The sequence below is a fragment of the Leucoraja erinacea genome, chromosome 5 (assembly GCF_028641065.1).
Source record: "Leucoraja erinacea ecotype New England chromosome 5, Leri_hhj_1, whole genome shotgun sequence".
NCBI classification, from domain to species: Eukaryota; Metazoa; Chordata; class Chondrichthyes; order Rajiformes; family Rajidae; genus Leucoraja; species Leucoraja erinaceus.
Genome location: NC_073381.1, coordinates 16,197,503 through 16,218,704, shown reverse-complemented (window position 1 = coordinate 16,218,704; position 21,202 = coordinate 16,197,503). Strand labels below are relative to the sequence as shown.

The following is a 21,202-nucleotide window of genomic DNA, read 5'->3' as shown; positions in this document are numbered from 1 at the left end:
TGTTTATTAAGAAGCAAACCTGTTTAGTTGTTATAAAAGTAACTTTTTCACCTTGGGACTCGGTATACAAGGCAAGGCCATGAATGGCATTTTCAACTCGACTGGGACATGATGAAGGTTCCAAAGACTAACTAACGCAGGGTGATGGCAAGTTCAGTACTTTCAAATTAGAAGCACTCAGTATTTAATAAGATCATGTCTATGAGTCAGAGTATAGAAGTGAGATCGACCGACTGACCGAATGGTGCCAACACAACAACCTGGATCTCAACATCAGTAAGACCAAGGAACTGATTGCGGACTTTAGTAGGGGAAGGATGAGTACCCACAATTCTGTTTATATCAACGGGACAATGGTGGAGAGAGTCAATAACTTCAAATTCCTGGGCGTGCATATAATCAGAAGATCTTTCCTGGACCCAGCACACCAATGCAATTATAAAGAAGGCACATTAGCGACTCTACTTCCTGAGAAGATTACGGGGATTCAGCATGTCGAAGAGGATTCTCCTAAACTACAGGTGCATGGTAGAGAGCATTCTGACTGGTTGCATCGTGGCCTGGTTCGGCAACTTGAATGTCCAGGAGCGAAAAAGACTACAAAAAGTTGTGACCACTGCCCAGTCTATCACTGGCTTGACCTCCCCACCGTCGAAGGGATCTATCGTAGTCGCTGCCTCAAAAAGGCAGCCAAAATCATCAAGGACCTACACCATCCTGGCCACACACTTATCTCACCACTGGCATCAGAAAGAAGGTACAGGAGCCTGAAAACTGTAACGTTCTGGTTCAGGAACAGCTACTTCCCCACAGCCACCAGGCTATTAAACACAACAAATAAGCTATGAGCTTTGAACTGCAGAAAACTATTATTATTTGTTATTTGCACTATATTTGTTATTTATTGAACTTTTTGTTTTTCCCCCCGTTATATACAATGTTTACATATTCACATATTCTGTTGTGCTGTAGCAAGTATGAATTTCATTGTCCCATCCGGGACATAAGACAATAAAACACTCTTGAGTTGACTCAACTCCACATACCTATCTACTTGCAGTAATCTTTCACCTTCCTTGCTTATCAAGTTGCTATTTACCTCAGCCTTAAAATATTCAATTACAGTCCTTCCATCATACTTGGAGAGAGTCCTCGAAAAGCTCACAATCCTCTCATGAGAAAACATTTGTCTCTGTCTTAAATAAATGACCCTTTATTTTTAAACGGTGATCACCTAGTGCCAGATTCTTTCACAAAGAAACATCCTGTTCACATTCACATTGTTCTCTCACAATTGTATATATTTCAATAGCGGCCTCCTTCAATCTTTTAAACTTACAAGACTTGTCTGTCAACCTACCTCATTGACAATTTACCCACTCCAGATATGACTCAAGTAAACCTGCGCTGAACTGCTTTATTTAAAAAGGGACCCTAAACTACATGTACTACTCCAGACGTAGTCTCACCAATCCACTGTATAATTGAAGCATTATTTCCTAACTTTTGAAATTAATTGTTCTCCCAATAAAAAAAAAATGGCTTTCCTAATTACCTCATTAAGCTTACTAATTTCCTAATCAAGCTTTCCTAATTACTTGCCATTTTTCTAACACAACTTTTGTAAAGTCTGAATATTCAAATCTGTCTACATTTCAGAGCTCTGCCTTTGCTTCATTTAGTTCATACCAATTTAATTTTCCTGCAAAAATGTACTCACAGCACTCCATCTGCTAGACCTCTTGTCGGTAAACTCTACTCTTTGCAGCAAATAATTACCACTAGCTGAGTGGAGGTTATGGATGGTGTTTTTGGAGCTGAACTAATCCAGCAGGTGGAGGATACCGTACTTGATTGGTACCATTTTCACCATTCTAAACAATTGTACTATCAACCATAGATGAAAATGCTGCAGTGTGCACCGTCTACAAATGCAGTTACTCCTCAAGGCTATTCCAACAGCATCTCCCCAAACTCACACACTTTACCATAAAGAAAGACAAAGGCAGCATTTGCAAAGGATCACCACGTTTGCAGATTTCCCCTCCCAAGTTCCATAATTCTAAATTGAAAATATATTTCTATTCCTTCATTGTTGCGAAGTCTAAATTTTTGAACTGCCTCTCTAACACTTCTGAGCAAAGCTTGGTCACAAGAACTACAGCAGTAAAAAAGGACGCTCACTATCAGCTTTCCAAAGGCAATTAATTGTGGTTAGGTAATAAATGCTGGCCCTGCTCAGGTTCTGAAAATGACTTTTTAAAAAAATCCACAACTGTTCAAGTAACTTCAAATGTTCTCCCGGATTATTATTTCCAGAACTTTCCCCATCAACTCACCATGATGGTCTATAAATAATTTGTGTATGTATAAATTAAGGCTTTAATCCCAAGAATTTAGCTGTCTAAATATTGTAGATGCTGGAACAAAAGAATGCCTCAATGTGGTTTCTTGAAAGTAGCTGAGAAGCCTTTCAAAACTATTATCCCTGTTATAATGGGACACACACAAATCGGTTGTTATTGCATTAGTGATTGTTACCAATAATGCAATTGGTTGTTACAGCATTTCCAGCAAGTATCCACAGATCGCAAATTGGATTTGTATTTAAGTGAGTTTCACACGGGGTTGACACACATAGGAAAGGTGTTTTGATTGACAACTTAATTAGCTGTGCAACAGACACATAATTGGAAGAAATATTGAGTTAATTATTTCTGACCAACTAGGAAATTGGTAACAGGATTCAATGTTTCAGCTCCTGGACCTGTTGATCTGCAGCACAATTCCATTTAACTGCTATTCAGCAATATATTTCTTGATTCCTTACGAAATAAAATTCCGTTAATCATTGTATTGAAAAATTCAATTGACCCTGCTTCCATAGGTTTTTGTGAAGAGAATTCCAGGTTTTTATGATCTGTATAAAAACATGCTAAGTGCACTGCTAGATATCCTCCCTCTGACATTATGGTCACAACCTGGATTAACTTACCAGTGGAAATAGTTTAACTATCTGTACCATTAAATCCTTTATAATAGAATTAGAAATTGAGATGCCAGCAATTGTCTACTTTGTGAAGAGGGGACACATCATTACAAAGTAGGGTGCTCAACGTGTGCATACACTAAATGCAATTTATCCAATCTTCATGTGAATTTGGAAACACTGTCATATTAGGTCACTCCACAATATTTTTAAGACAACTTTAAAACAGTATCCATCATGGTTGCTATTCAGAATGTTTATTTTGCATCACTCCGAAGTAGAATATTGATGTGAGTTATTTTAAAATTTCCATTGGTTTTCCCTTAATGTATAACTTCTCAATCATTTTGGAAACAGGCACATTCTATTTCTATTTGTTTAAGAAAGAAAAAAATAATCAAGAGAATAGATTACCAGTAAAGAACAAGTGATATAAATTAAAGTTGGTCTTACCATACATAACTTTCTTGTTGGAGTTTTAATATTCTAATGAGATTCTTTTGAATTTAAGTATTTTAGCACATACCCAAAGGATTTATGCAAACTGTTTAAATATATTTATTCAGAAAGGTGCTTCAAATAAGTCATTATTATTTACACATATTCTTCAATAATAGTGTAATTTTTTTAGAAGTGGAATGTGTTGTTGCTCAGGGTTGTCAGCATTTTAGTTGCATACTGTTGGCCTACAGACACCTGGAGTTCCCATATGTCCTGGATATCCTTGTAAACCTTGTTGCCCTGTGTAACCTCGTGGACCTTGTTGCCCTGATTGTCCAGGTATGCTTGATCCAGGCTTTCCATGGTCACCTATGTGAATAGCAACATCAATAACGGTTAGAAAAGGCTAGAAATAATAATATATCTGCAAAGGCTTAGTGACCAGAACATATTCAACTAACATATTTAGTATGATGGTCCGACTCTGCAAATGTTTGTGCACGTAAAGATAAGATTTGTAAATAGCAAATTATTAATTGTGATTGGGGATCAGGCATCCAAGTGCGGGAATTGGGATGAACCTTGGGGGTAGAATAGGATTGTGACGAGCTGATAAGGGGTCAAGCAGCAGATCATTGGGATGAATTTGGACCAGCGATGGGTAGGGATTGACAAGAATTGTGCAAGGAAGAGTTTGGCTGGAATGAAGGTCAGATGAGGAATTAATAGGGGTATCTGGCAATGATTGGACATGAAATTTGAGGGGCGAAAGGCCAGGATGGTAATTGGGGTGAGAATTAGAGATTGCAAATTGAGGATGAAGGGTTTTAGGACAACAAGGGAGAACTGCCCAAAGGTGTTTTATTTATAGGAGACCAGGCTGAGGGAATTGGAGTACATGACCTGGGACCCGCTCAGGTAGGTGCTATTTTAGCTAACTTTAAAGCACGTCTCACATTTTCAGAATGCTTACTTTGATTAAGAATTGAATGACAGTAGCTATATCCAGACCACTTCAATTGTTAGCTTTCAGAGGATTTGCAGACTGCTTACAATTTTCCTTCATGATCGTTTTATTTTTTATTATAACTAAATTATGTTGTGCATAAATGTGGTACAAGGTAGGCCACTGCTGATTTTAATGCACAATATCAAATGTATGAAAAATTACCTCTTGAGCCCTGTGCTCCTATAAAACCCGGGTGTCCAATACCTTGAGAGCCTTTGTCACCAAGGACTCCATGTTCCCCTGAAATGAGAAATGCAGAAAAATGTGAAATGTTAATTAAGAAACCCTTCTCCACAAACAATTATTACTTTGAGATTAACAGACAGCACAAATCTTTCCTACCCTAACACCATCATGAGGTCGATGTCCTGAAATGAAATTGGGAATTTGTCGGCACAAGGACGAAGCAGTGGTCACCTTGAATAAAACCACCATGGACACGCCCTGAGCTGGTGCAAGCATTGGGGAACGTGTGTGAGAGAGTTGTGGCATTTCAGAGAAGGATGGTACTTCCAAGGCTCATAGGTACATAGAAACCTCCATGTATAGTGTGCATTCAGACCCCTTCACTTTTTCTACATTTTGTTCTTACAGCCTTATTCTAAAATGTATTAAATTATTTTGTTTTTATCATCAATCTACACACAATATCCCATAATAAAAAAGTGAAAACAGGCAAAGTAATTAAGTGAAATTTTAAGTGAAAAGTAATTTAAAAAAAATAACTGAAATATCACATTTACACAAGTATTCAGTTACTCAGTACTTTGTTGAGGCACATTTGGCAACGATTACAACCTCAAGTCTTCTTGGGTATGATGCTACAAGTTTGGCACACCTGTATTTGGGTAATTGCTCCCATTCTTCCCTGCAAATCCTCTCAAGCTCCGTCAGGTTGCGTGGGGAGCGTTGATGCACAGCTATTGTCAGGTCCCTCCTGAGATGTTCCTTAGGGTTCAAGTCCGGGCTCTGGCTGGGCCACTCAAGGACATTCACAAGCTTGTTAGAAAGCCACTCCCGCGTTGTCTTGGCTGTGTGCTCAGGATTGTTGTCCTTTGGAAGGTGAACCTCCGCCCCAGTCTGAGGTCCAGGACACTCTGAAGCAGGTTTTCATCGATCTCTCTGTACTTTGCTCCGTTCATCTTTCCCTCGATCCTGACTAGTCTCCCAGTTCCTGCAGCTGAAAAACATCCCCATAGCATGATGCTGCCACCACCATGCTTCACCATAGGTATGGTATTGGCCAGGTGATGAGCGGTGCCTGGTTTCCTCCAAACATTATGCTTGGCATTCAGGCCAGAGTTCAATCTTGTTTTAATCAGTCCAGAAAATCTTGTTTCTCATTCCTTTTGGCAAACTCCAAGCAGGGTGTTATGTGCCTATTAATGAGGAGTGGCTTTCGTCTGACTACCATAAAGGCCTGCTTGGTGAAGAGCTGCAGATATAGTTGTCCTTCTGGAAGGTTCTCCCATCTCCACAGAGGAACTCTGGAGCTCTTTCAGAGTGACCATTGGGTTCTTGGTCACATCCCTGACCAAGATCCTTCTCCCCTGATTGCTCAGTTTGGTCAGGCGGCACTTCTATGAAGAGTCCTGGTGGTTCCAGAGTTCTTCCATTTAAGAATGCCGGAGGTCAATGTGCTCTTCGGGACCTGCAATGCTGCAGAAATTGATTTATACCCTTCCCCAGATATGTGTCTCGATACAATCCTGTCTAGGAGGTCTATGGACAATTCCTTTGTCTTCATGGCTTGGTTTTTGCTCTGATATGCACTGTCAACTGTGGGGCCTCATATAGACAGGTGTGTGCCTTTCCAAATCATGTACAATCAATTTAATTTACCACTGGTGGACTCCAATCAAGTTGTGGAAACATCTCAAGGATAATCAATGGAAACAGGATGACCCTAAGCTCAATTTTGAGTGTCATAGCAAAGGATCTGAATATTTATGTAAATGTGATATTTCAGTTATTTCTTTTTAATTACTTTGCAAAAATTTCAAAACACCTGTTTTCGCTTTTTCGTTCTGGGGTATTGATGATAAAAAACATGAAATTTAAATTTCCATTTTAAAACAAGGCTGTGACGTAACCAAATGTGGAAAAAGTGAAGAGGTCTGAATTCTTTCTGAATGCACTGTATAGAGGCCAGGAAAAGTCTCCAACTTTCTTCTTTGTCTAATTAAGCTTAAATGAAAATTGGGATCATATACAACTATAGATCAATGCAGTGCTAAGAATTAATCCACACAATTGGCAATAGCATCATGCATTCCTCAAATTTTAACTATGCCTTCCAGTTTAGTTTAATGTATTATTACCACGAGTTCCGAGGTACAGTGCAAAGCCTCTTACGGTTAGTCTATATTTAGAAAGAGGACTAGTCTAAGATGAAGGTCTGGAGCAGTAATTCATTATAACAATAAAGTAATAGAAGAGCACTTAGAATAGACTTCATGGTCTTGCAATCTAATGTGACGGGCAGGAAGCGGAAGATTAGAAAGAGTTAAAAGCACACAATATTAATCCAAGCTCAGACTTCCAATCTAGGTTTAGGTTTATTGTTGTCACTGCCGTCACCAGCCCAATTAAGATCCAGTGATTACAATATCTTGATATCTTTGAATGTGATTGGATGCTTTTATTGCTATCAAGTGAGTGGCTCAAAGTTGTTGGGTAGATATTTAATACAGGGTTTATGGAAGGTTTAGAACAGGGGTTGCAACCTTTTACTGCATAGGGGCCAGGACCCATGCCTGTGAGCGGATGGCGGGCTATATCTATCGCCTTAGTTAATAAATGGAGGTAATAATAATACATACTAACTAAATTAGAAATTAGTTTCAATACATATTAATAATACATAAATTAGTAATAATGCATACTAATAATCCATACTAACTAGAATGACACGGTGTTGTTTTTCGCATTAGTTTTCACGTGTTTTTCAAATAGTTTCCTGCAGTTCCCAGATCCCTCACGTGCCTTGGGACTGGCTGAAGTTCCCAGGTCAGCTCGCGTCCCTGAGATTAGCTGCAGTTCCCAGGTCAACTCACCTGTCCCGGGACTGGCTGCAGTTCCCAGGTCGCCTGCGTGCCCTGGGACTGGCTGCAATTGCCAGGTCGCAAAAACTAATTGAAAAAATAAATACGCCTGCGGGCTGGATGATTTCGGGTTACGGGCCAGATTCGGCCCGTGGGCCGTAGGTTGCTGACCCCTGGTTTAGAAGTAGAGGGTAAAGACTTACATGAGTAAAGATATGTAACAGAGTAGCAAATGAACACACATCAAAAGTGATCCAACTAATGAGATTGGTGCAAACTGACATATGAACTCTACTATTATAACATGAAGCTGTCAAAGTGACATCAAAGACTGACAAAATACACAAAGAAACATTGTTTATACTAATTATAACCAAACAGACCCTTCAACCCTTGCAATCCTGGATCACCCAGTTCTCCAGTGAATCCTTCTGGTCCTTGTTCTCCATCCCTTCCATTGATTCCTGGCCTACCCTTAAAAACAGATTTTGATAGTTTAGTCAGAGTAAAAAAAAACTCATGATCAAATTAAATTAGCAAAATCCCTAATGCCAATAAATAAAATAATTTGATGAATGAAGATCAGTTATAACTGGGAGATAACAGCAGGATCAAAGTGTGCAGGAAGATGTTATCAACTGAATTTCAAATTGGCATGGGTTGATCCTCAAAGATCAAATGTTTGGCCTGGACACATTACCTTGCAGGTCATGAGCTATCTTGTTTCCATTATCGTAACCGCAGAATTCTTGTGATTTCTAAGTAAATTTGGTGCCAGCAAAGAATGATGAGTCAATATCTGCAGTGGTCTAGTGATTGATTATACATTTAAGAAACACAATCTGTGTATCCAAAAGAAGATTTCTTTTAGATATTTGATATTTGGGAGTACCCAGGCTCTTCACTAATAATTTCCATTAAGTTTGCTTTTTTGCCAATTACTCGTGTATTTTACTTCGGAGTCACGCGAGTGACTACGTGAAGATGGCCGTCCAGGCGCATGCGCGTCATCTCGTCAAACGCATTGCGCTGTGACCGCGGGAAGGAGGTACGCAACCTCCAATCGGTGAGTGAAAGAAAACCTGAACGTAAGTATTTTTACTTTCACTTTCAGGCTGCTTTTCTCCGGGGAGACTACGTGCAGAGACAGGCAAGTCTTAATTTATGGAGAAAGGTGGGAGGAATAAGGGAAAGCGCACCGCAGTAAGCACTCAAGAAGACAAAATGTCTGAGAGTAGTGGGCGCCCGACTAAAAAGTCGACGGTAGGAAAACCGAATACTTCTAAACCGGGAGAAAAAAGTCCCGTTGAAACTTCCACAGAGAGTAAGGCCAAAAAGAAAACTAATAGGCCTATAGACTCGGACGAGTCCGAGCCAGAGATCATGTCAGACAGAGTTTCTCAACTGGAATTCCTCATGGGTAAAATTATTTATAAAGGCAAACTCCAGAAGGAGTATAAAAAACGCGGGCTTAAAGAGCAACCGCATGGAACACCCAGGAGAGGTTCTGGGAAACGGTGGCCCAGATTTGAGCCAGTAACCAAAATGCCTGATGATGAAGATGAATATGTTGGCTGGCCTAGCACGGAGGCAGCAACAGAAATGCCTGAAAGAAAATACAGACGCAGGTCTACAGGAGACCCAGAATATGGAACAGCACCCAAAAGTGGGCTGCCAGTATACAGCTCAATGGAAGAGCTTGATATACCCCAAAGAGGGGGAAAAAAGCGGAGGCCGATAAGATAGGCATCGCATGAAATACCTGGTGAAGAAATGCCAGGTGAAACCCATTATGAGGAGGAATATCCAGAATTCTCTGACAATGAATCTATTGAGGACCAGAGCCCAACACAAAAAAGGAAAGTACCAGGGCTGGCCCAAAAGTTCTCTAGTCCCAGACACAAGGGACCACCTCTATCAGAGGATATAGCAGAAAGTATAAATTACCTGCTTTCCCATCATTTGGAAGAACCAACAATGGATGATATTGTGAACAAATATGAAGTCCCGCAAAATTGTGCTCTGCTAGCAGTTCCATCTGTTAACAGTGAAGTGTGGAGTTACAAGGGCACAACAGTACGTGCTCAAGAAATGAAGTTACAGCGGGTACTAAGATTAATTGGGTCAAGCATTACGGCATTTGCCAGAGACCTGGAAGAAGGAAATGTGACAAAGTCACAGCAGGATGTGATGGGAATGATGTGGAATGCACATTTTGAAATAAACTGTATTCGTAAAACTGCGATAAGACCTAACATACATCCTAAGTTTGCAGGGCTCTGTAAACCATCTAATATACAATTGCCATACTTACTCTTTGGAGAAGAGCTAGCCAAAAAGCTGAAGGTTCTCAACGAAGAATCAAAAACTATCGGGATGATGAAACCACCGATGTTTGGCAGCACAGCTAGAAGGCAATATCCATATCGAAGGGGAACTGGTGAAGGAACAAGTCGCTCGTACCCGCATACACGATATTGGCGTACGACCTCAGGACGTGGAGGACATGGTATTTCCACAAGGGGCAAGGTACTAAAAGTGACACCAGGAACCCCTGAGGTAGGTGGTTCTGGTTCTGAGAGAAACATGTCAGATGAGTCCTACTCACAAATTGGGGGAAGGTTACAATTCTTCCTAAAAGAATGGCAACTAATAACATCTGATGCATATATACTGTGCAGTATAATGGGGTTTAGAATTGAATTCTACCAAAATGAAAATCCCCCTACTCAACATATTCCAAGACGAATACATTCTTTCTCTAAAGAAGAGATTAGAATCATTCAAGTAGAAATTGACTTATTGAGTAAAAAAGGGGTAATTGAGAAAACAACTTATCAAAACCACCAGTTCATATCTAGTATTTTCTCTAGACCAAAAAAGGATGGTGGCTGTAGACTCATTTTGGACCTTACAAGTCTTAACCCTTTTGTACAATATAAACATTTCAAAATGGAGACATTTACTAATGCTTTGCAATTAATTTCAACAGAATACTATATGGCAAGCATAGATCTCCAAGATGCATATTACTCTGTGGCCGTGCATGTTAAAGATCGTAGATATTTGAAATCTGTCTGGATGAGTCAATTGTGGCAATTCAAAGCATTGCCTCAGCCCCTAGATTGTTTACAAAACTGCTAACACCAATCTTAGCATTGTTAAGAACCCAAGGCCATTTGATAATGGCTTATTTGGATGACATTTTAATTGTGGGAGAAGCCATAACAACAGCATCAGTTTTAAAAGTCAAACTAACATTTCAAAAGTTGGGCTTTGTGATCCACCCAGATAAATCCAGACTGACACCAAACAAAATAATTGATTACTTGGGGTTCACTATTAATTCAGAGCACATGAAAGTGACCTTACCCAAGGACAAAAAGCTGCAGCTTATTGAGGGTTGTAAGGAACTAATTGCAGGCAAACAACCATCAAGAACATCAAGAACAACCAACAACAGTGGCAAGGTTACTTGGCAAACTAATTGCTGCTTTTCCAGCTGTTCAGCTTGGCCCACTGCATTATCAGCAGCTGCAGCGAGCAAAGGTATTGGCTTTGAAAAGACATTCTGGTCATTTTGATAGACCCATGCAACTACCAAACATAGCAATTGAGGATATAAAAAGGTGGATTAAAAATGTTGATTGTTCTTACAGAAAAATTCTGATTGAATCACCAGCTATCATCTTACAAACCGATGCAAGTGCACTAGGTTGGGGAGCTGCTGGTGACATCTCAAGCTGTGGAGGTAGATGGAATGCAGAGGAAGAACCTTTGCTCGAGACACATGGCATTAATTATCTTGAATTATTAAGTGTATTTCATGGCTTGAAAGCCTTTTGCCGCAAGGTACAAAATTTGCATGTACAGGTTCAGATTGACAATACTACGGCAGTGGCATATGTCAATCATATGGGTGGAATCTGTGGTATTATGCAATAATAGTGTAAGGCTGAGCAGAGGGGCACTAGGACCCTGTGTGCCAGAAGCCAGGCTCCAGTAACCGGATGTGACTGGAACCCAGGGTGTGGGCAGTTAGGGAGTTGCCTGGGCTTACACACGAGGCTGTTGTTGTTGCTGCTGTTGTACAGATTAAAGATATACTCTGTTTACGTCGTGGTACGAGCCTTATTATAAGCATAACTCGACAGAATCAAGTCAGAAGCATGTGACAGATTGGCAAACATGATTTGGCACTGGTGCATTAAGAAAGACATTTGGCTTTCTGCAATTTACCTGCCAGGTAAATTCAACATAATTGCAGACACTAGGTCACGAACTTTTAATGACAATACAGAATGGATGTTAAATTGTGACATTTTCCGTAAAATTGTGAAAAGATTTGGAAAACCAGAAATTGACTTGTTTGCATCCAGATTGAACCACCAGTTACCACAATATGTTTTGTGGGAACCAGATCCAGGTGCAACAGGGGTAGATGCGTTTACGTTAAATTGGGGTGGAATGTTCTTATATGCATTTCTTCTTTTTTGTCTGATCAGTAGGTGTCTACAGAAGATCAAACAAGATAATGCTTCAGGATTGTTGGTGGTTCCAGACTGGCCCACACAACCATGGTATCCACTAGTGTTAAAAATGATGACAGAACCTGTAATGCATGTCTCGAGACAAGAAAACCTACTCGTGCACCCTGTAACTGGCGATTTTCATCCTTTACATGATCGTATTGATTTGTTGATTTGCAGATTCTAAAAAGACCATATGTTGGAATAAGACTATCAGATCGCACTATGGATGTAATTGCAGGATCCTGGAGGGATAGTACCCAGAAGCAGAACATCTCTTACATTAAGAAATGGGAGCAGTTTTGTTCAACACAAAATATTTCTTACCACACTGTAGACACTTCAGATGTGGTAGAATTCTTGTCAATATTACATTTTGATGCTAATTTAAGTTATAGTGCGATCAACACGGCAAGGAGTGCTTTGTCGGCATACTTATCGAGACCATCGGAACACCAGGTTCTAAGATCAGACCCGTTGATTTGTAGATATATGAAGGGCATCTTTAATGCTAAACCTCCCAGACCGAGATATACGGAAATCTGGAATGTGAGGGATGTACTAACACTGCTTAGGGATTGGGATCCCATCTCAAATTTGTCTTTAGACAAAATCACCATGAAAGCAGTCATGTTAATGGCTTTAGTCTCAGCCCAAAGAGAACAAACATTACATAAGTTACGGGTAGACAGAATGGGAATGACAACAGAGGAAATTACATTCTATGTCTAGGACCTGCTAAAACAGAGCAGACCAGGAGTCTCGGGGTGTAAATTGTTTTTTTCAGCATATCCTTCAGATCACAAAAAAGTGACAAACACAAACAATTTCAAGATGGCTGAAAAAGGTGCTATTGGATTCAGGAATTGATACTGACAAATTTAAATCTCATTCCACCAGGGCGGCGGCAACATCGGCGGCCAAGGATTTGGACGTTCCAATAGACCATATCCTCGCGGCCGCAGGATGGGCAAATGAAAGGATGTTTCACAAGTATTACCACAAAGAGATTGCAGACCCTGGCGTATTTGGTGGTACTGTTTTGGATTCAGTATTAAATGTCCCTAGTGATTAAAATGGGACACATAATGTTTATCATAAAATAAACCATTAACTGATTAAACAAATGTTATGGTTGCATGTTATTAACTGTTTTTCCCTCAGAGTCGATCAAAATGCAGTGATACGCCGGAATTGAATCTACAGCCTGAAATCACAGAAGCTTTAAAATCTTCACGTAGTCACTCACATGACTCCGAAATAAAATAGTAAGGTTAAACGAGAACTTACCAGTTTGAAGTTTGATCTTTATTTTATGAGGGGTTACGTCGAGGGACTATGTGCCCTCCACTCCCACCCTAATAAAGATCAAAGGTAAGTTAAGTTTTGTATCACGTGGCTTATTATTATGCTTCGGTATATATCATCTGTGATTTCACACCGCTGCTTTGAAGTTTGATGCGCGTGCGCCTGGACAGCCTTCTTCACGTAGTCCCTTGACGTAATTCCTCATAAAATAAAGATCAAACTTTAAACTGGTAAGTTCTCATTTAATCTTACTATTATGAGTGATAATTCCTGTCTTGCCAATCAGTTAAGATTTTTTAATTTAAGAAGCTGGCTAGAAATTTGTGCGTATAAAGCAAACTACTGGAGGAACTCAACAGGTCAGGCAGCATCTGTGAAGGGAAATGAACAGGCGATGTTTCAGATTGGGAGCTTTTTTCTGTCTATTCTCTCCACTGTCTCTGAAACGTAAAACACAATTATTTTCTCACTGTTCCAGTTCAATCAGAGCATCCTGGATATATTTCATCTGGTTTGTTAAGTATTTAGACATGTAAAATTGCTCCTTTTTAATGATAAATTTGAGAAATTTTCCTGATCTGTTCTGTATTTATTTATGCCCACTGTATTCTGTTGTACTGAAGCAAAGCAAGTATTTAATTGTCCTATCTGGGAAACATGACAATAAACTCACTTGAATCTTAAATCTTATTGCACGTTTTCTTGCCTTCTTGCTGCTCCCAAATACATTATTTCTCATTTGTTTTCAGCATCCATTCCTTTCTGTAATTATGCTAATTCTATTAGTTACGATCACTACCACAAAAATGCTTTTCCACTGATACACCTTCCAGCTATCCGACCTCATTTACTAAAACCAAACCCAGAATCGCACCTACTCACAGGGATAAAATAGTTCTCTTGAATGAAATTCATGAATCCTGTGCCATCTGTGCCCTTGAGTTTGTCAGTGATCATGTTAATATTTAGTTTAAGAAAGAACTCTCCTGAATGAAATTCATGAATGCTGTGCCACCTGTGCCCTTGAGTTTGTCAGTGATCATGTTAATATTTAGTTTAAGAAAGAACTGCAGATGCTGGTAAAATCAAAGGTAGACAAAAATGCCGGAGAAACTCAGCAGGTGAGGCAGCATCTAATGAGCGAAGGAATAGGAATATAATATTTTGAGTGATTGAAATCACCCACTTGTGGTGCCCCAATGTTTCAGTACTTTTTAAAATGTAGGCTCCTTCTTGTTCTTGTAGCTCTCTTTGATTGCTTAGAGGTTGGTAATATACTTCGGACAGTGTGATTGCTCTTTTCGTTCATTAGTTCTGTATAATATGTAGGAACTCTTTATTCTTACTTGTTCTTCAAAACTTTGGTGCAGGAAATGCCTATGTATTTGTGCAGCAAAAATCAACATTGTTCTATACACAAACGTGAACTATCTGTAACTCACAGGTTTCCCAGGTTGTCCTTTTTCACCAACTGGTCCAGGAGGTCCTGTGGAAACATCTCCATAAAGAGGGCATGCGCTGATACATTTCCTTCGCACCATACTTGTATATAGCGACATCTGTTCAAGAACAAATCTTTTGCAGACCTCAATCACATGACTGGCGGGTAGAACAGGACCCTAAAATAGATGAAAGCAATTCAAAATTTGCTGTGTGTTACAAAGATTTATAATTGTATTGCAATATAAATCATAATGCTGCTATCATGCCGAGTGGCATGAGTTCAAAATATCAATTTATTTTAAAGTAAAATAGCGGCACAGTGACACGTCGATAGAGTTGCTGCCTCACAAGTGTCAGAGACCCAGGTTCGATCCTAACCTCGAGTGCTGCCTGTACGGAGTTTGGATGTTCTCTCTGCGACTGTGTGGGTTTTCTCCAGGTGCTCCCACCTTCCAAAGATGTGCAAATATGTAGGCTAATTGGCTTCTGTAATTGTCCCCAGTGTTGTAAGGTACAACTAGTGTATGGGTGATCGTTGTTAGTGCATGGGAATTATGACATAATTCAGCTACATGGAATGAGATCGAAGGTATGAAGTTCAGAGTGACCGCGATCTATTGGCAGAGTAGCCTTGGCACACATACGTACTGTGGCTCCATCTTCAGCATGACATAATTCAGGAGACCACTTCTGACGGAAAATCTTGCATATATTGCCTTGGAGATAGAAAAAGTACTCTTTGAACAAACTTAGAGGCTAAGGACAGCAGCCATGTACCTTTCCTGCTCTGCTTTGTCAGGGCCTCAATCAATCAATCAGTTTTATTCGTCACATACACATACAAGTGCAGTGAAATGAATTTGCCAGCAGCGGTACAATAAAAAAGAACACACAATACACTATAAGATTTAACACAAACATTCACCACAGCATTCTTCACTGTGTGGAAGGCACAAAGTACAGTCAGTCCTCCTCCATTGTTCACCTGTGGTCGGGGCCATTAACCTCCGCAGTCGCCGCTACGGGCGGCCGGATGTACAGGCCCTCTCATCGGGACGGTCGAACACACTCCGCGGCTTGGAGGTCCCGAATCGCCGCTTTCCTACTGGAAACCGCGGCTTCAGGATGTTGTAGGCCGCAGGCTGGCGGATGGAGCTCTTCTCTGGCAGTCCCCGCCACAGCCCTTGGATCGTTACCCGCTGGCCTCCGACCGGCAGCCTCTTTGCCTGGACTTCCCGCCGTCCTGGCAAAACTGCGTCGTTAACTTGTTGAACTGGCAGTCCCCAGGGAACCCAGGCTCCGGATGGTAAGTCCACGGCGCGCCCGCGGCTAGAAGCTCCGCAGACCACGGCGTCAGGATGTAACAGTCCGCGGGCCACTGATCAGAGCACTCCCTTCTGGCGACCCCGGCAAGGGCTTGCCCGCTCCGCGATGAAAAGTCCACCCTGCACCCACTGCTGAAACTCCGGGCCCGACTCTGGGAAAGGCCACTCCAGTCCATGCTGTTAGGCCGTGAGGGAGGCAACATGGAAAAGTCACCTCTCCGTTGAGGAGGCGACCCAAAGCTGTTCCCCCCTTACCACCCCCTCACCACCACCCACACGAGAGAAACTAAAACAAACATTTGGACACACTAAAAAAAACACAAAAAGTGGAAATAATGAACACACTGCTGGCAGGGCAGCCATCTCGCAGCGCCCCCACCGAACAGTGTATTTTTGCCTCAAGGTAATTTTGCTCTGGCTCCAACACCTGTCCTATTGTTGCAGCTCATGCAGCACACTAAGGGGAATGAGTCCGAGTGAAGTGGAGAAACAACTTTGGACTTCACTCAAAATTATTGTGTGACCTTACTGCAGCCTCACACGACACCAGGCAATCTCTGAAGCAATATGTAAAGGTAAGTGGCCAAGAGTGTTTAATTATCATATGTAATGAAAAATAACTATGGAGTTTTTAATTGCAGCTGCACAACAGGTTTGCAAACACAGCACTCCATGGATGACACACTGGATGCTGTTCATGAACCTGGAGGTCACAATTTTCAACTCCTATACATTCTTCCCGATGGCAGGAGTGAAAAGAGAGTGTGGGCAGGGTGTGGGTCCTTGATAATGCTAACTTTTTTTGATGCAGCACCTCCTATAGATCCCTTTGATGGTGACGAGCGCAGTGCACGTTATGAACTGGGCAGTGCCTTCCACTTTTTGTAATCTCCTTTGTTCCTGGATGTTTGAGTTGCTGAACCAGGCCATGATGCAACCAGTCAATATGCTCTCTACCACACATCTGTAGAGGTTCAAGAGTAATTGTCGACATACTGACTCTCCTCAATCTTCTAATGAAGTATAGGTATTGATGGGCTTTGAAGATGTACTTTGTGGATGGTCAACAACTTTCCTGGTGGAGAAAAACATGACCCAGTTCCAAGTGGCAAAGCTCAATACGACAATGCACAATGGATGGTGTTGCTTGGTGCACATACCATGTGCTAAACAACAAATGTGCACGTACATCCATCATGCCCAGAAGGTTGAATTTCTTGCAAAATAATGTCTTCATAATTTACTCAGAAGACTTCAAAATTCAAACACATTGTATTTAAGAACATAGTTCTGCGTGATTTAATTTCTAGATAAATACCTTTTTAACCAACGTAATCATTACACCTCAAATTCACTGGATATTTCTCCACCATTTTGATTTAAGCTTGCCATGACAATATTGTTATGTCTAATATTTCTATTCTCACAAAGTCACAAAAGTTGATTTGAGATGTAACATTAATGCACATAGTTTAAGATGTCAAATTTTACTTACTGGAGGTCCAGCAGGTCCAGAAAATCCAGGGAAGCCCGTTTCACCAGCAATACCACGTTCTCCAAGTGAACCCCTACAGCCTGGTTTTCCAGGAGGTCCTCTTTTACCCTTGAGACCCACAAGTCCAGAATCACCTCTACCACCTGGCTAGAAAATGAAATAAAAAGCTTCAAAATAATTATATATTCTAAAAAGTGATGACTTGTACTTAGTAGTCATCTTAAATTGGAAAGCATCCTATGGCGTAAGAGGAACAAAAATAATTGACGGGGAGGATCTAATCCTTGGGCAAGTTGATGGATTTTATGGAAGGAAATGCAGCACCAGAATTCCAGAGCAAGGCACATGGGCAAAGTAAGAAAAATAGCTAATTATGGGGTGAAGAGAACAGGTGGCAACTTCTTCACAAAATAACAATTAAAATGAAAATGTCACTGAGACCAATGGCTACCCTTCATGCAGATCAGTTTTAATCCAATATTTTAAAATAATAACAGTTATAGGACTCAACTTTCAAAAGTGCAAAGTGTAAGAAAAAGATTCTTCATAGTTATTTAAAAAGGGATGTATCATGGTTCAACAATAGCGATAATCTGTCAGCAACTGAAGTATTTTACAATCTCCCAAAATCAATGAATAGCTGCAACACTTGCTCGAGAAAGTATCTGACTACTAAGCAAACCAGTTATGTAGCAAATCAATCATGCATTCTATGATGTGCACTACATAAGTACATCAACATGTACATTGGCAAATATGCACAAATATATAACATAAATTGGAAACACAGTACCTAATAGAAAAGGTACACAAAAATGCTGGAGAAACTCAGCGGGTGCAGCAGCATCTATGGAGCGAAGGAAATAGGCGACGTTTCGGGCCGAAACCCTTCTTCATAGAAAAGCATGTATATGTAATCACAATATCACTTCTACAAACAGAAAAAAATTGTATTTCGTGAATATGAATTTGAGTGCTAATCATTACCAAATACATTTGAATCACAAACTGACTTATTTGCGAAACCCATTGTGAAACATAACATTGTATTGACTGGGAATCACTGGCTGGCTGATTAGTAAGGACTGATGATCAGAGACCAGCTAGAATGGAATGGAAATTCTGCATTCTCTGTGCTACTGGATTGTGTAGGATACAAGGTCTGATATTAGAAAAGGTCACTGCCCCTTGAAGACAAATATGAAAGTCAATCATGTAGAGTCAGTGTTTTTCACGGTCTGTTTATCATTGTATGGCAATACCAGTGATACCATCTGTGAAAATGTACTCTTTCACAGGTGCTCCTTTAATATTACAATGGAAGCTTTGGGTATTGAAATCCAGAAACAAGCATGGCTGGTTTTAATTTATGGAAAAGGTTACCCATCTATGTTCTCCAGAGATACTGCCTGACCAGCTAAGTTATTCCAACAGTTTGTGTCTCTTTTTGTAAACCAGCATCTGTGGTTCCTTGTGTCTCCAAATTTCTTAATAATTTGCCTTCTTTGCTTGGTAATCATATGAATTGCTTTACTTACTTCTCCTTTTGGTCCTTTTCCTCCTTTTCCACCCTTAAACAAAAGATATTGGAAGATGTCAGTACTGTTATAATTACTTCTTAGTACCACTAAATTGTAATTTTATGTAACATTTTTACATTACCTTTAGACCTTCAGAACCCAGTCTTCCATCAGCACCTTTATCCCCCTGAGGTATAATAATTAATTTTCAGTAGTTAGTTTAAAAAAAAAATTGTGACAAATAAATGGCAACTTGCAATTATTCAGATCTTTTAAATAAATATTTACCATGTGTTTAGTGTCCTTTAAGAAATTAACATGGTTTGAAATTCAACTTCATCAGGAAGATGAAAATTATGGTAATGGTTTCTTCTCCCCCACAGCCATCTGGCTATTAAACTCAACTCAAACTAAACTCTGAACATTAATAGCCCGTTATCTGTTTATTTGCACTTTATCTGTTTATTTTTTCATGTGTGTATATACTTATATAATGGTATATGGACACACTGATCTGTTCTGTAGTGATGCCTACCATATTCTGTTGTGCTGAAGCAAAGCAAGAATTTCATTGTCCTATCACATGATATCTTGATGTCACATTATTATCACATGACAATAAACTGGCTTGAATCTTGAATTGCCCTAAATATTTCTCAACCCATCAGTATTATGCAAAAGAAGATCTGGCAGATTGTAAGCCATGGATCAGACTGATAATATCAATACGTTATTCTGCGAGCATTGAATGTTACCACCAGAAGTCTCAAGTATTGGAGGTTATTATAATACTGAGCAAAATGTGAGAAGGGAGAAGAAATAACTTCTATTTATTTAGTACATTATCACATCTTCGGTATTGTCCATCTACTTCCAGTTTCAGTAGATTACTACTAGAATATTTTCACTATTGTTGCATTGCAAAACATCTATACAAGATCCCACAAAAAAATCATAAATAGCAAGAATTTGTTTAATAGGTGCAGGTTGAAGAAAGTGGGCAATCATGATATATGGGAATCTGTTAAAGATTTGCCTGTACAAGAAATCAATTTCAGCTTGACAGATTTTATGACAGGCATCCATTTCATTAGAGTAGATTGGGTTCAAGAATAAAGATAGCACAAGACTCTTCTGTCAATGGTGGCAGATCAAACAATTCTCTCATTGTGCTGAGATGTTATAGTATGTCAAACAAGTTCTACCATACCTTTAATCCACTTGCTCCTGGGTATCCTACATGACCCTATAGGGGGGAAAAATATTAACACAGGTTGTCAAATAATAGAACATGTCAATTATTAAAATACTGATCTGTAGAAAGAACAATTTTTTGAGATTATAAAACTTACTTGGTTTCCAGGATATCCAACAATCCCATGCCATCCAGGTATTCCTGCATTACCTTTATGGCCTTTTGGTCCCTATTGTATAAGATTAAAAGATCATGTAAAATTGACATTTATTGCATGATAGAAGAAACAGAGACTTGACTACAAGGTTTATTGAGTCAGGAAATGTTTCTTTTTAAATATCTTGAATGGGGAAAGCCCTGTGAAATTATTTGGTAGAAATGTTCTCAATGTAGCAGCCAGTGATATGCACTTGTAGGATCATGTGGACAGTCCTGCTATTAAATATAAAGCAGTTCTGAATTAGAATCAGAATATCAAAAAAAGTTATATATTTATTTACTTACACGTTTTCCTATGTGACCTTCATGACCTCGAGGTCCTGGAAGTCCTTTCTCTCCCTTTAAAATAAAGAAAATAATTGCAGACTTTTTGTTTTGTATCATTGATCAAATTATCCCAAAACAAGAGAACAGTCCATTAACCTTGGGTCCAGTAATGCCTTTTTGTCCTTTTGGTCCCTGTTGCCCTTGATATGCCTAAAAATAGTAATTAGAAGAATTAATATAGTTTACTCTTACAAATAAAATTCATATATATATTGAATGTGTTTTACATGCGAATTGAAGAAGTTATACCTCAATGCCTGGGTCCCCATCTCTTCCTGGTTGCCCTGGATTTCCAAGTATCCCCTGTCAGAAAATGGTGGTGTTCGTCATAAATGAAAATGAACATTTCTTTTTGTGG

At 39.8% G+C, this 21,202-nt stretch overlaps 1 protein-coding gene across 1 annotated transcript in view; it reads right to left on the bottom strand.

Moving 5' to 3' along the window:
• Nucleotides 1–2,958: 2,958 nt before the first annotated feature.
• The window catches only part of zmp:0000000760 (collagen alpha-1(XXII) chain), a 71,292-nt gene continuing 53,048 nt past the window's right edge, over nt 2,959–21,202 (bottom strand). Inside the window, exons 17-28 of the mRNA XM_055635075.1 lie at nt 21,094–21,147; nt 20,941–20,994; nt 20,803–20,856; nt 20,456–20,527; nt 20,314–20,349; nt 19,246–19,290; nt 19,122–19,154; nt 17,584–17,730; nt 14,763–14,939; nt 7,867–7,957; nt 4,602–4,679; nt 2,959–3,799 (exon numbers count right to left, since the gene is read on the bottom strand). Of these exons, the coding sequence (XP_055491050.1) occupies nt 3,657–3,799; nt 4,602–4,679; nt 7,867–7,957; nt 14,763–14,939; nt 17,584–17,730; nt 19,122–19,154; nt 19,246–19,290; nt 20,314–20,349; nt 20,456–20,527; nt 20,803–20,856; nt 20,941–20,994; nt 21,094–21,147 (984 nt within the window). The 3' untranslated portion in view covers nt 2,959–3,656. The remainder of the gene's footprint in view (nt 3,800–4,601; nt 4,680–7,866; nt 7,958–14,762; nt 14,940–17,583; nt 17,731–19,121; nt 19,155–19,245; nt 19,291–20,313; nt 20,350–20,455; nt 20,528–20,802; nt 20,857–20,940; nt 20,995–21,093; nt 21,148–21,202) is intronic.